The sequence below is a fragment of the Haliaeetus leucocephalus genome, unplaced genomic scaffold, assembly GCF_000737465.1.
Source record: "Haliaeetus leucocephalus isolate CR32 unplaced genomic scaffold, Haliaeetus_leucocephalus-4.0 Scaffold151, whole genome shotgun sequence".
NCBI classification, from domain to species: domain Eukaryota; kingdom Metazoa; phylum Chordata; class Aves; order Accipitriformes; family Accipitridae; genus Haliaeetus; species Haliaeetus leucocephalus.
In genome coordinates this window covers 14760770-14775008 of record NW_010972587.1, presented here as the reverse complement: position 1 = coordinate 14775008, position 14239 = coordinate 14760770, and the positions used below count along the sequence as shown (strand labels likewise).

At 41.0% G+C, this 14239-nt stretch overlaps 1 protein-coding gene across 1 annotated transcript in view; it reads left to right on the top strand.

The window, feature by feature from the left end:
- ANKS1B (ankyrin repeat and sterile alpha motif domain containing 1B) overlaps positions 1-14239 on the top strand; it is a 425224-nt gene that overhangs the window by 263447 nt on the left and 147538 nt on the right. Inside the window, 1 exon segment of the mRNA XM_010561984.1 lies at positions 8214-8366. Coding sequence (XP_010560286.1) covers positions 8214-8366 — 153 coding nt within the window.

Below are 14239 nucleotides of genomic sequence, written 5' to 3'. Positions count from 1 at the left end.
TTAGCAAGCTGATTTGAATCTGGTGTTTAATTCTCTCCCATTTAACACAGCTAAAAGGTAGATCACTCCAACTTCCATTCCTAAAGACAGTGTCCAAATTAGGAGATGCTGCAAACTGGTATCATAACATTTATGACCCTTTCTGGCTGTGACTGCTTGGTTCTGCTCTTCTGGAAGTGAAGATGAAAAACAGGATTCAAAGGAGGTGCTTTCTACCGTGCTGTTTTTCCTCCTTCTAATGCCTCTGGGAATTACTTTCCTGGTTTGGAAGGAGGCCACTCAGCTGCTCGTTACACTGCTTATAAGACCTTTAGCCATAAGCACAGAAAAAAGTGTTAAAATCCAGCATAACACATGAATTTTTTAACTCTGAAACACAAATGTGTAGTCTACATTATTTAAGTAATGCAGCACAATAGGAAGGGATCAGTAAAACAAGGCAGTTAGATACATCCATGCTATAGGCCAGGGTGTTTACTTCAGACTAGCTTTAGACTGGTCCCATAGACCAAATATCCCCTCCATGCATGTGCTTCAAAACTGTGTGATGAAAGCAGTCTCACAAACATTTTCCTTCCTACCTAAGCCTATCAGTGAGCCACTCTAGACATGGCACGCTGTCATTTATCTGTATCATGTAGAGAACAGTAGCATGTCACTGGTCCTGCCACCATTGCCCATACACTAAGTCTTATTTCACTTCCTGCTTCTTTTATACTTTCTTATTTGTGGTTGACTCCACAGTGCCTACTGACTGCTCTGAGAATAGTCAGCAGGCAAAGAAATATGCTATATGAGAGGAAGCACTATTCTCTTTTTATGGCAACTAGACTAGGATGACAGCCTGAATGAGCTGACTTCGACTTTCTGCACATCCTTTTTTCTGAGAAAGAAGACATGGACAATTTCTTTCTGGGAGTCTTTGCTGGTGTGGCTGTTCTGCCCCAGACCTTCTCCCTTCATGTATTCATTCATGAGCTCCATAAGGGCCACTGATGGGATCCACATTCCCATCTGCAACCTGTCCGCAGGCAGCTATAAGCTACAAAGACTGCCATTCAGTTGTCCCACACCTTTACTCACTGAGGCATATTTATGAACATATATTCAAGTCATCAAAAAGACTTCTGATATCCATACGGTCCGTAATTCCAGCGCAGGATTCAGAGGGAGCACCAGCATCTTCTCTACGGGCAGCAATAGTATTAGCAGCATCTGGATACTGCCTGCCTCATGGGAAATGCTATGCACCCTCTGCATCACCACGTCATGACACCATATATACCCAGAAATGGAGCAAGTACCCAGTTTAACTGTAATTCTGTCACATGCTGTGTAAAAGGAGACTATGGCTTTCGCCAACTGCCTGCAAGATAGCAGGCTGCACGACAGACTGGTCACAAACATTTCCAGTGTTTCCCAAACTAGAGGTCTGGGCTATGTCCTGCACAGCCCCTGCAAGGACACAGTTAAGTCTTTTAAACTTTTTAACAGGCTGAAATAGCAAAGACCAGTTTCTTCAACACCTATAAGCACGGCCCTCTGTTCTCTTTGAATCTTCTCAGAGCATCAAGGATGGTGCTTGTCCTCAGGTCGCTGCACCTTCCCAGATGAAGGGAAGACCAAGCAGGAGTGATTGGAGTAAGACAAGCAAAATGTGATTAACGCTGCATGTCTTTTGCAGAGTTTCAAATGTAATGGGAAGATTGCAAAGAAGTGGATCTCTGTTTCCTTGTGCCATTGAATTTCTGTCCCCACTCCCACCTCCACACAAAGGGAGCGGAGATGTCTTTATGGCCCCTGAGGCTTCCCCGCTTCACCCATTCACTCCTCAATGGCACCGGGTTGATAGATATGTTTATTCTGCCTACTGGTGTGTGGCTGCTAACTGCTGTCTCCAGTGCCATCTGGAAACTCTGCAGGCCATTTCACTATAAAAACATTCCCGTTGGAGCTGCTAGGAGATGGTCGGTGAGGTGGGAGGACTGAAAGGCTAACATGGCCTGTGTGAGTGACTGCCGAGACTCGGGGAAGGAGGAGTGAGACGCGAAGACCGCTAGAGAGTCAGGGCTGGCGAGGTCAGAGGGTACTTTTCTGTGTTCCCTCTCACCAAGAAACCCTTCTCTATGTCCTCCTCCCCCTCTTCCAATGATTCATCTCCCCTGTGCCTATGCCGTTAGTACATTGTATTCAAGGCATTGTGCCCCAGAGGGTTCCCAGCCGGACCTCTCCAGTCTCAGAAACATCTCTGCCTGCACAGCATGCCATGGCCACGTTCTCCACAGCTGTCTCACATGCAGAGGGTCGGAGGTCTCCAGAGAGGCACCAAGGTGGCCCCCGGAGGTGTCATGAACAGCCCAGGGCTCACAATCGCTGCTGCCCAGCCCCAGAGAACACACTCGCTAGGAAGACATCCAGCATCAAACAAAAGCTAAAAATCTTAGTGACTAATGATGCAAACATTTTTCTGAGGGCTGGCACAGCCCACCATGGACTAGCAAGGACAGAAACTGGCCAGTGTGGCCTAATGAAACAGGCAGGAGCAGCACTTGCAGTTGTAGGAAGAACAGAAGAGGTTCCAGCAGTCACCACCGTCTGTTGCAACTCGAACACCTAGAAAGGGTCTGCAAAAATGAGATACATAAGAGTGCCTATTTGTATGACATACAAGTCATGAAGAGTTAAGGGCAGTTGACGGTAAATACAAGGGTATACTTCCACCATTTGGTCCATGTGCACATGTGTGTTCTCTCCCATTGAAGGACTTGGTGATAAGGTTATCAACCACTTGATTCAGATCTTTGTGTCCCTGTTAGGGGTTGAAATGCATTTGGTGCATCACTGGTGCTGATCTTCCAGTTTACTTTCCTCCAAACAGAAAGCTGGATAGTGTGTAGCCAGACTATTCTACAAAGCAAACCAATGCGAAGGAGGGACAAGCATCAGATTACTTTTAAATCTGTGGCACCAAACCATAGTACTGTTGGGCCAAAAAGGTCACCACTAGTTCAACCCCTGTGTGCTTTTAGAAATTATACTCATAGAAACTCATGAGATCAAAGGCCATAGCTTCCACTTAGTCCACAAATCCCAGATTTAGGTCTTCTTAAGATTACATTATATGCAATGGAAATGTCCTGAACTGTTGCATACATCATCCTCAGTAACACTGAATGAGACCTGTTCCTCCCTTGTCCCAGACATTGTGTCTGATGAAGAGCTAGGTGGTCTTTTCAGTCTTCTGGATGTGGATCTGTTTAAATTTTTCCAGAAAAAATATGTGTGTGCATCTCTTTTACTTTAAATTCAGAAGACAGATTCCAACTGCAAAAATCATAGAAAGGGTGCCTATTGCAATGCTGGCGATCTTAGGTAGGAAACTCTGAACTCAGTTTGTGGTCTTCTGGATTTGCCACTGGGGCAGGATCCTGAATCAGGCAGCGCTGTGAAGTGAATGTGCCTGTACTGTCTTTTTATAGTAAGCTCCACAAGAAGACAGGAGGCTTTTGATTAGCGGAAAGAAAAGTCAAACATTAATAGAACACAAGCTTGAATAGGCAACTTTTTAAATATGTGACAAGGTAGACAGAATAGAAAACCAAAAGGTTTATACACAGCCCTTCCTCACCCACTGTGTCTTTGCAGGCAGGTCCCTATTTTCACTCCATGCCTTTCTCAACAGCAGCAAAGGCAAAGTCTTCTCAGGTTCTTAGGGAGTTGTGCCTGTCCCCCAGCTCCACGTGCTGCCCCGGGCCAGCCAAGCCCTGGGGTCTTCAGGAGCATCACTCTCCTGAGCCTTTTCTTTCATCGCTCCAGAGGAGGAATGCTTTTCTCTTCCAACAACGTAAGTCCAACCGATCACGTTTGTAAAGTACATAATGTACAACAGACAAGTCACGAAGACAGGAAAAAAAGACTCGATAGCCCCCGCCCCATTACAATCACCCAGAAGTACTCAGATTGGTAGTTGATAATTTCATACAAGTTCCCAAAAGTGCTGCTTAAATCTCTCAGATAGGCCAGCAGTTTAAAAGAAAGCATTATGTGCTTGCTAAAAAGATCTTTCTTGCAAACCAACACAAGCGTGAATTCACTGTAATCATAGCCATCATTTAAAAAGCTGTGAAAGTCATCTCTTTCTCCTTATACAGCAGATAAAAAGCTTGACTTTAATACACACAGTGTTGAGATCTGTCTGAGAAGATCAGAGAAAACTGATAATAGTCCATGTTACTGAATTCACCATGATGCTTCTGGTGCATATGTGATTACTTCATGTTTATTTGGCTACCCTTCGGAGAAAAAACTCAAGTACTTTCTATCCTAATGTAAAATACTATATAGATATAGCAGTGATGCACCTGTAAAAAGACTGACGTACAGTCTCTTGTAAAGGATTTCTCAACCCATTAGGATGCTACTTGATATTACTATTTTATTATGAGAAACAGCTCTTTCTGGCTTCTGCTTTCTATTCATTTCAAAGGAAGTGATACTAGTGATAGATCAATAGGACCTGGGAGAGAAATCTATGGTTTATGTCTTCTTCCATGCTTCATTTATATCATATTTTCTTAAGCATTTCTTTTTCTCTAAATTATGGGCTTCATTCCTGGTCGTTTCCATAGTCAGCATGCTAAAATCCTCTGCAGTGAAACAGCTAACATTGATATTGTTCTTTAAAGATAACAACCGAATGAACTAGTAGCAGTGTCTGCAGAAGAACAACACTGCCCCTATTTATGAGCAGTTAATATTTGAAAGGCTGTCATGACCTGAAGCTTAGAGATTTTATACTGCTCTGAGTCAAACAGTATGCCAATAGCTGCTAAGATGTTTGACACCACCGGTGCATGTGTTGAAGCTGGTGTGAAATGATTGAAATATTATACATGGAAATACAGTCAGTAGGTAGGAGGGGTTTTTTCTTTCAAAAAAAAAAAATCAATCAGCAAATAGCATCAGCAAGGAAATCTAAAGGGTGTAAATGATCTGTGAGAGGTTAAGATCATGGTGCAGTATAGAAAAAAAAAATACTAACAGTCCAAGAGCCGTGACCTGTTAACGAGGACTGGGATAAGATGCAACTAAACTGGAGCTCCAATAAAGTAAAGGGGCAGCACTTCCAGACAGATATTTCAAAGTATTTTTTTTTATTTAAAAACTCCATAACATTTTATATGAAAAGCAGATACTATTAATGATACTGTCACATCTAGATAACCAATCTGTCTGTCAATAGATATTTGAAAGGAAAACAGCCAGCTATGAATGACAGTTAATAAGCTAGTTGATGTTATTAACAGACAGAACAAAACTTTCCATACAAGAGGACGGATACTGAAGGTTTATTAATTTTCGTATATTAGACACATTTTAGAAAATGTTTTAGATAAGAGAGCGGTTCTTGGTTCATGACAAAACAAAATACTGCATTCATGCTGAAACTGCCGGCAAATATTCTAGTTGTGAGATTAATTTTCTGCAATAGGAGCGGGCAGGGAGCACCCGCACAAGGCGAGTGGGGCAGGGACGGCGGCAGTGACCGCCAACAGCCACGTCCTGGGGCAAATCCACGGGGAAGAGGATGGGACAAGGTCGCTTCGGGAGGGCGAGTTGGTGGGGGGGATCAGCAAGGTGCACGGCCGGGCACGGGCGTACCTGTGGCATAGCTGGGGGTATTTTCAGGTAGGCTAGAGTGACCCGATGGCGATTTTGTCTATTGGCACCAAATCCAAAGGGTGAAATTGTTGCATACGTTTCCGTTGTTCTCAGCCTCTTGCCTATTGGATTGTTTGCCTGTTTGCTTGCATGCAGCCCCTTGCAACGCACCGTAGTAGAGCGATATCTATTTTAACAACGCTGTTGATGGAGATCTCCAGTGGGAACTGAGAATTCAGAAACTTCCCATGCTGTGTTTGCTTTTCATAGAGGCTGATGAGTTACCAGAATTACGGACCAGACTGCATAAGTTTTCTCAATCAGCAGGTCAAAAAAAAAAACCAAAAAACATGTTAAAATCAGGATTTATTAAACATAAAGATCAAATAGTAATAAACAAAAGAAATAATTTGCATAATGTGCCCCATCTGGATACGTTGAAAATTGTTTCAAAGGTGCTTTGCTTTTCTTTGTTAGCGAAAGGAAACAAAAATACCTTATATCTTTCAAAAGTCATGTGTTCCCTGTGGGCCCTGTACATCTTCTTCATGTCTTCTCTGTATTAGATTTTTCTCCTTCAGTTTATTGGGTCCTTTCTTTTCAAGTGTCAGTTGTTTAAGCATACCTCTTTTCAAATTAGCTCTTGAAATAAGCTTCCCAGGAGTCAGAGCTCCCTGGGTCTGCCAATGTTTTTGCCATCTGCTGGACAGACTACTGTCAATCTAAGATTTGAAGTAAGTCTGAATGACAATGAAAGAAGAATTTGCCATGCTTTTGACATCTAAGAATTTCATTCTAAATTAGGATGAAACTAAATTCCAAAATGTCAAGTTCAACAACAAAACTGGACTTTCTCTTTCTAACATGACTCCTTTGTTACAGAAGTGACCTGAAAGGCTATGATTCCCATTGTTAATTATGTGATTTCTCTTGTCTCTCTTTTATGATTTAAGATAATGATTTCACTACATCATTTAAATATTTCCATTAGTATTTTATATCCAACATCTGCAGCAAAAGACCAAAGCGTAAACTCTCATATCCACGATGCAGTGTGCCTGCATCACTCCTCTCTGATACTGCAGGAAATCAAGATCAAGATCATGACATGCTGGCTTTCTGCATTTGAACAGACAGATCAACGAACACTACTGCGGCTTTCAAATGGAGACTTTAATTTTTTTCTCTGCTTTGAATTCAAGTTGTATTTCAAATAAACCGTGAGAAATAAATTGGTTCAGGCAAGATATTAAGATCAGTAGTCTCTCCTTTTAAATTACTTTGTCACTCACTTCAAACTTAAGCTCAAAGCATTATGTTTCTGTCACACTTCCCTTGTTTCTCAGAAAGCAGGAATATACATAAGCAGGCAGAAATGGGAGACTGGCTTTCATCATGTGCAGTGTCACCCTTACACAGTCGGGAGATCCCGTGCAAAACACAAGGTGTCTAAACCTCTAAAGCTTCTTAACAGTTTGCCAGTTCAGTGTATTATCAAGTTAGCAATAGTTACACTGCTATAGAAAGATGATATGCGTATAATGTTGTTGAAAATTGAGGCTATTGCATAATTTTTTCTACTTTGTTCTACTTCTGCCACTATTGCAAATTACTTTAATATTCACAAAAACAGCATGGCATAATACCCTGCACAGGTAGAGGCTTTACACTTTTTTATCTTTAATGGCTAGCTTGAAAATCTTCACTTGTGTCAGTGAGAGACAATTGTGAAAGAGAAATTGCAGCTCTTTACTTCTTAGTAACTTAACAAAATTCAGAAAAAATAAGATGCCAGTGGTATTTCTTAGTTAGTTATGAAAACAAGATATATGTGATTATGCTTTCTGTGCCTGTGTTGCTATATAAACGCATGCGGTGCCCTTCTGCGTACATCATTCTGTCAATTCCATTCCAATAATATTTGATTCGATTGTCCAATCTCAAGCAACTTTACAGACAGAGAGCAATCTAAAATATGTAAAATTCCCAGGAGTTCCATGAAAAATGTGACCAGGTAGAGGAAAGAGACTTTTTTAAACCTCCCCTGGGGGTGGAAAAATACAGTGCGCATTCAACCGTTATAAAATATCCAATAACCTAGTAGGAGAAATAAATTAGGAATAATATAACCAGGGCAATATATTTCATTTGCAGTCTGATACCGGAAGATCCATTCCTCAGCCTCATTTCTTCCCCTTCTATGAAATCTTAAGTGCAAATCTGACATTCTTGTGCAGTCAGGATAGTAATAATGTCTCCTTCACCCTTTTGCCTTCCCTCACTTATGGATTCTCTGATGTCTAGTAAGAATTGAACTCCAGCTACAGTCTTAGTATACTCTGGCTTAAAAGGCAAGCAGCCATAAGAAAAAGATCCACTAAGTTTTATTAGTGCTTTTGCTCACAAAATTGTTTCGTGTTGTACTAATCATTAAAAGAATGTTGATCAGAGAATAAGATAACTCTGACCCAAAGAAAATAATACACATAACTGCTGTTCTGAAAGATGCTTAATGAATATCATCAGTAATTCTTATTCATTCTGTTTTTCAGATGAAGCAGATCGGTCATGATGGCTACAACCCCACCTCTGTAGCTGAATGGCTGGATTCCATTGAACTGGGTGACTATACCAAATCCTTTCTAATTAATGGCTATACATCGATGGACCTTGTGAAAAAAATCTGGGAGATTGAATTAATTAATGTAAGTTGATCAATTTACAGCAGTAGTTCCTCCTAAGTACGTTCTAGTACTTGTCCTTACATATCAAAGAGAAAGCACAAAAGCAAATTGCACTACAAATACTGTCATCAAGTACTGCTACTGATTACAGCTTTCATGCCTATACCTGGGTTGACTGTACCCTTTGCTTCCATTTGCTTTGCCATTGTCTTTAGTATGGTATTCAATCAGCAGGATTGTGTCTGCCTTCAGGATGCTGAATGACATTTAAAAATATATTTTGGTAGTTCATAGCTACAAAGCATAAGTCTTTTTGCTTTTAAAGTGCCTAGCAACAGTACTTCTTGTAAAGTTTACTCTTTCCATATGCTTTGGCTAAACTAAACATAAAATAAGGAAACCTTAACTATAGTTAGTAAGTTATGCTAGAGGAACAAAATATTTTATTTAATTATCACTTTTACTTGAAACTTTATTTACATGAGTCAGTTAAATTAGATGCCCACATATGGTTACCATAAGCTTTAATGTGGACTGCGCTGCAGAGTAATTTGGAGTGAGATGAAGTTTGTACTGTTACAGTGAAGACATCGACAGTACAGCTTTGCCAATGGAATTTTCATGAGTCTGAAATGGTGGTGTTTCCTTTTATAAAAGGTAGATGATTATAGCTTTGGATCTGCTGTGGCATTTGAAACCAACTGTATTGTCAGTTTATCTGAACTTTAGGGCAATCCCTACATGGAGAAAAGCCCAACTTCATATTTTATTGGCTCTTCACAGACGAAAGGCTGTGCTCTTCCTTCCAATATGGGAGGTAGTGCATCTCTGCCTCTAATTGCTGTTGCATTACAGTTAATGTTAAGTAGCATAAAAATGTCAAGGAAGAGTAAGGACCAAACTCTGCCTTACATGTTATGTCTGTTGCATTCAATGTATGTTGTAGGTGTATAATTGAAGTCAGGATATGATTGATACTATTATGGGTGTCTGCTGCTAAGCTATTTATAACTGCAGTTCTTTTTTCTATAAGGGGCTGGAATTTTAATAAGAACTGGGGCCCCTTTGCTCCAGAAGCTAATATAGATTAACAGCCAGCACTGAGTTGAAAGGAGTGGAAGACTCCACTCACATTGTCTCCTGTAATTTAATTTTGCATCCCAAACATTTTGCCATAATCAATTTGGAAACAAATTACCCTTTAGCTCCCCCAAGTGGATCATTAAAACCTCATTAAAGGCTTGTGGTTTGATTTCAAACTTGCTTAAACTGATAAAAAGGGAAGTACCTGCACTGAAGTTAACAGGAATACACTTCTGTAATATTAGTATAAACCAGACCAGTGTATATCCCTCTAATTTTAAAGCTCAACTTCATGTTCTTTTTGAAGGCCTGTACTTCTTTGGAAAACACTCCCTTTTGCCACGAGTTGCAAGAAGAAGCTGTTAGACAGTTGTTTAAGTATTTGTATAGATATAGGTACCTATACAGATAAACATTTCTCCCACCTGATATAATATTGGATTATGTTACTCAAGAGCATAGTAAATAAAACAGAATTTCTATTTTAGTCCAGTCAGTATATATTTGATTCCCACCAATCAATAGCAGCTAACTGTAATGATATAATGTTCACTGAGAAAATCTGTAGCTTAGAAAAGTATTTACTGTTATTTTTCTGTTTCAATTGAGGGGAATCTTTCAGAAATGGACACAAAATTGGTTTGAAGCATTGTACAGTCTGGCAGAACAAGATACTTACCTCTGACCAGCAGGCCTGCTGTCTGAAATCAATTTCAAAGGTCTCACTTCCCATTCAGGCAATGGCAAACGAGAGCTTATTACAGAAAGTTTTTCATAAAGGAATGCAAAAAGGTCAAAGACACTAACTCTGGGATAGGACTCCTGACCTGAGTAGGTCAGAATCCAGGCACTTGAAAAATAAGAGAAAAAACAGACTCAACATCCTGAAAAGAACTCAGAGTACCCTTGGTTTGGTGGCACTTGGTGCTTCAGTTGTAGATGGAGCTAGAAGTTTCATTTCCACTTACACCAAATATGCAATAAAAATGTATCAAGGGCTACAGATATGGTAACTTTTTCATTTTAGTCATCACTTTAAACAGTTGCAGCCACTGAATTTGACATAAAAGCCATTCCTGTTTTGGTGCAAGGAACCCCTTAGTCCATATTTGGTGCTTTTTTCCATTAAGCCAATGTGAAATCATCCATGGCTTGTGGAGGTGTAGAAACAGATTAAGGTAGAGATAATATCTTCTATTAGGTAAACTAGTGTAGCGGAAAGAATGGAGGAGAGAAGGGGTCGTTTAATTTTTCACAAGCCCTTCTTTACATCTTAAAAAATGAAAACTCTTTATTATCTTCTTTCTACATTTTTTGTGATCATCAACTCACATGCCTGTGGGTGAGGTTCATGAAGTTTTAGATTTTCTTTTCTGAGATCTAAACTACTAATAAGGCCATCCCTTATCATAATGCTCCTCAATATACTATTGTGAGTTTTACTTATCACATGCCTCTGATCTTCCATGTGTGATGCTGACCAAGATACTTTTCTTCTACTTCAGGACATAAATCTATTCAATTAAGTTATTAAAGCATAGAGTTCATTTTTTGAAAGACAAAAAGAAGAAAGCATATTTTGAAAGTCTCCCTGCAGCTGAATGAAGCTAGCCTCCCTAAATTCCCTTTATAAACTATAAAGGATGGTGAAAGAAAGGGTCATCCAGAGGATGATTCAGGGTGGTTAAATTATGGTTAATTATCTGGATTGCTTCCTAGGGGAGTTTACCTCTCCCTGCTGACATACAGAGATGCTAAGAAGATTAGCTTTAATACAAGTGTTGATCTGCTGGAGGGTAGGAAGGCTCTGCAGAAGGGTCTGGACAGGCTGGATTGATGGGCCAAGGAAAACTGTATGAGGTTCAACAAGGCTGAGTGCCGGGTCCTGCACTTGGATCACAACAACCCCGTGCAGCGCTACAGGCTTGGGGAAGAGCGGCTGGAAAGCTGCCTGGCAGAGAGAGACCTGGTGGTATTCATCGACAGCCGGATGAACATGAGCCATCAGTGTGCCCAGGTGGCCAAGGCGGCCAATGGCATCCTGGCCTGTATCACAAACAGTGTGGCCAGCAGGAGCAGGGAGGTGATTGTCCCCCTGTACTCGGCACTGGTGAGGCCGCACCTCGAGTCCCGTGTTCAGTTTTGGGCCCCTCGCTACAGGAAAGATATGGAGGTGCTGGAGCGCGTCCAGAGAAGGGCAATCGAGCTGGTGAGGGGCCTGGAGCACAAGTCTTGTGAGGAGCGGCTGAGGGAACTGGGGTTGTTTAGTCTGGAGAAAAGGAGGCTGAGGGGAGACCTTATCGCTCTCTACAACTGCCTGAAAGGAGGGTGTAGTGAGGTGGGTGCTGGCCTCTTCTGTCAAGTAACTAGTGATAGGACGAGAGGAAATATCCTCAAGCTGCATCAGGGGAGGTTTAGATTGGGTATTAGGAGAAATGTCTTCACTGGAAGGGTTATCAAGCCCTGGAACAGGCTGCCCAGGGAAGTGGTTGAGTCACCATCCCTGGAGGTATTTCGAAGACGTGTAGACGTGGCACTTGGGGACATGGTTTAGTGGCACTTGGCAGTGTTAGATTTACAGGGAGACTCAATGATCTTAAAGGTCTTTTCCAACCTAAACGACTCTATGATTAAAGTTAACCTTTGTGAGTTACCCCTTACTCCCACAGGACGCTGGAATGATCAGAGCTTTGAATCTCCTTACCTTCCTAAAAAGAACAGTTCTTACTCTATTTCCAACAGTGTTTTGCCATCCTTGGAAGTTACCATCTAGGCAAGGACATTTAAAAAAAAAACTGCGAGAAGAATGCCAAGCACATGAGAGAGGGAGCAGGTCTGAGACACGGTGGCAAAGACCATCTTCCCTCAGCTTCTCTGGTCCTCCAGCTACCTCATTGGCATTAAGAAACAAATTTAGTATGCAGCTTCCTGCATTTTATTGCAAATTATTCCAGCAAGGTAATGTCTGCTCTAACTTACATTCTAGTTTCTTTCAGACTTTTAGGTATACATATATAGTATATGTGTGTCTTCAAGCACAATCAAGCAGCAATTACTTAAAGCATTTGAATCAGAAGAGTAATTTTAAAAGTTATTAAATTGTGTTTCTTGTGAGCTCCCACCAGCATCCTCAGTCTTTTTTCCACAAGCCAGACTTTGAAATTTAGATTCTGTTTCACTAACTCATTTGTCATTTAGATCAAGAATTTTCCCAGATCCATTTGTTTCATTGCTTTCTCAGGTATGTGCTTCCTGGGAAGCATTGTTCCAATTTCCTCATCCCGGGATTGTAAGTGTTCAGAATGCCTTCTCCCAGCATGGGCTTTCCCAAAACTTCTGGTTTTGTCTGCCAGGTTTCTTGGCTCATTAGAGAGGTTGGATTCTGTACCCAGATTCAGGTATCATTTATTTGATGCTGTAGCTACATGGAACTTTTCTGAAATATATATAACCTGCTGAAAAAGAGTCCCCTATGTTCTGAAATCCCCTAGCCCATCTAAAGTGTGCACCTGTGCTTTAAAGTATAAATGCTCTTCTGCATGACTAATCATATTATTCTTGTCTGTTATTCTAGATTACTTACGTAACCCTCCCCCTCGGGGAGTCACTCTCTTCAGGGAACTTTTACCAAAGACATCTTCAGGCAAGATATAAACAGCTTAAAAGCATAAAGCAAGTTATTTATCATCTAACACACAAAATATATTGTAGAACTAATGAACTAGGCATTAAATCAACCCCCACCAAATGAGTCACTAAGTCTAATGGGCAAGTAGTCATCACTCAGGTAGGGGAGGGCTGGCCTCTGTTGCTCCCTGGAACAGGCTGATCTGTGATGTTGCTGAGTTGCTGTCTTCTGATTTCCCTTTTTTCCCTTGGCATTTTATACCTTTTCATAGGAGTGGTGTTATCCTTGAATCCTTGAGGTGCCAGTTTCCCCTGTCTCAATAATTTTACTTATGCCTGCAAGTTTACCTTTCTTACCTCGCATGCTTCTAGCCTGCGCGCTCTCTCACAGCTCCTTCTCACACCTTAGCAATTTTGTCAGAAGAAAACCGAGAATGGTTGCACAGCTGCGCTGTGCTGAAAGTAGGCCTTGAATCACAGATAGCTGAACTCCTGGGAGGAGCGTTACATGGAAGTGGCCTGGTTTACATTTCTTCTCAATTAGTTCATCTTGCACTGTGAGCTTCTGTTTTTGTACATCCATCTTTCACATGGGTGATTCGGTCTTTGTCTTCTGTAAAATTAATGTTTACCAAATGAGTTTTTAAACTCAATTATTGTCCAGATTTTAAGGTTTTGGGGAGGTGTTCTTGATACTCTCACAAGTTGCATTCCTGGTTTACATCAGGATATAATGATTGCTGTTCAGGATCAGATCAAAGATACTAGAGAGAGAAAATAGCTACCAATGGACTGCCTTCCATTAGTTCCATTGCTAAATGCTTTGGACCTTCCACAACATCGCTGACAAGTTCCACCATTTAATTTAATTAGGTACTGTGTGAAAAAGTGATTCTTTAGTTTTATTTAAAGCTGCTACATGATCATTTCACTGCAGCCCACCAGGTTTTATACTGTAGGAATGAAAGAGCATGAAAATGGCCATACTGAAACAGATCAAACGCTCTACCTAACCCACTGTGCTGTCTGTAAAAATGGCCATGAACAGATGGCCAGGGAGGGCTACATGGGTAGGACAAACATATTATGAATAATCTGCGTAGCCTTCTTCTAATCATTAGTAATTTTCATCTCAGGGACTTCTGGAATTGGTCCAGTTCTTCCTAACTGGTCCTTGTCATTTT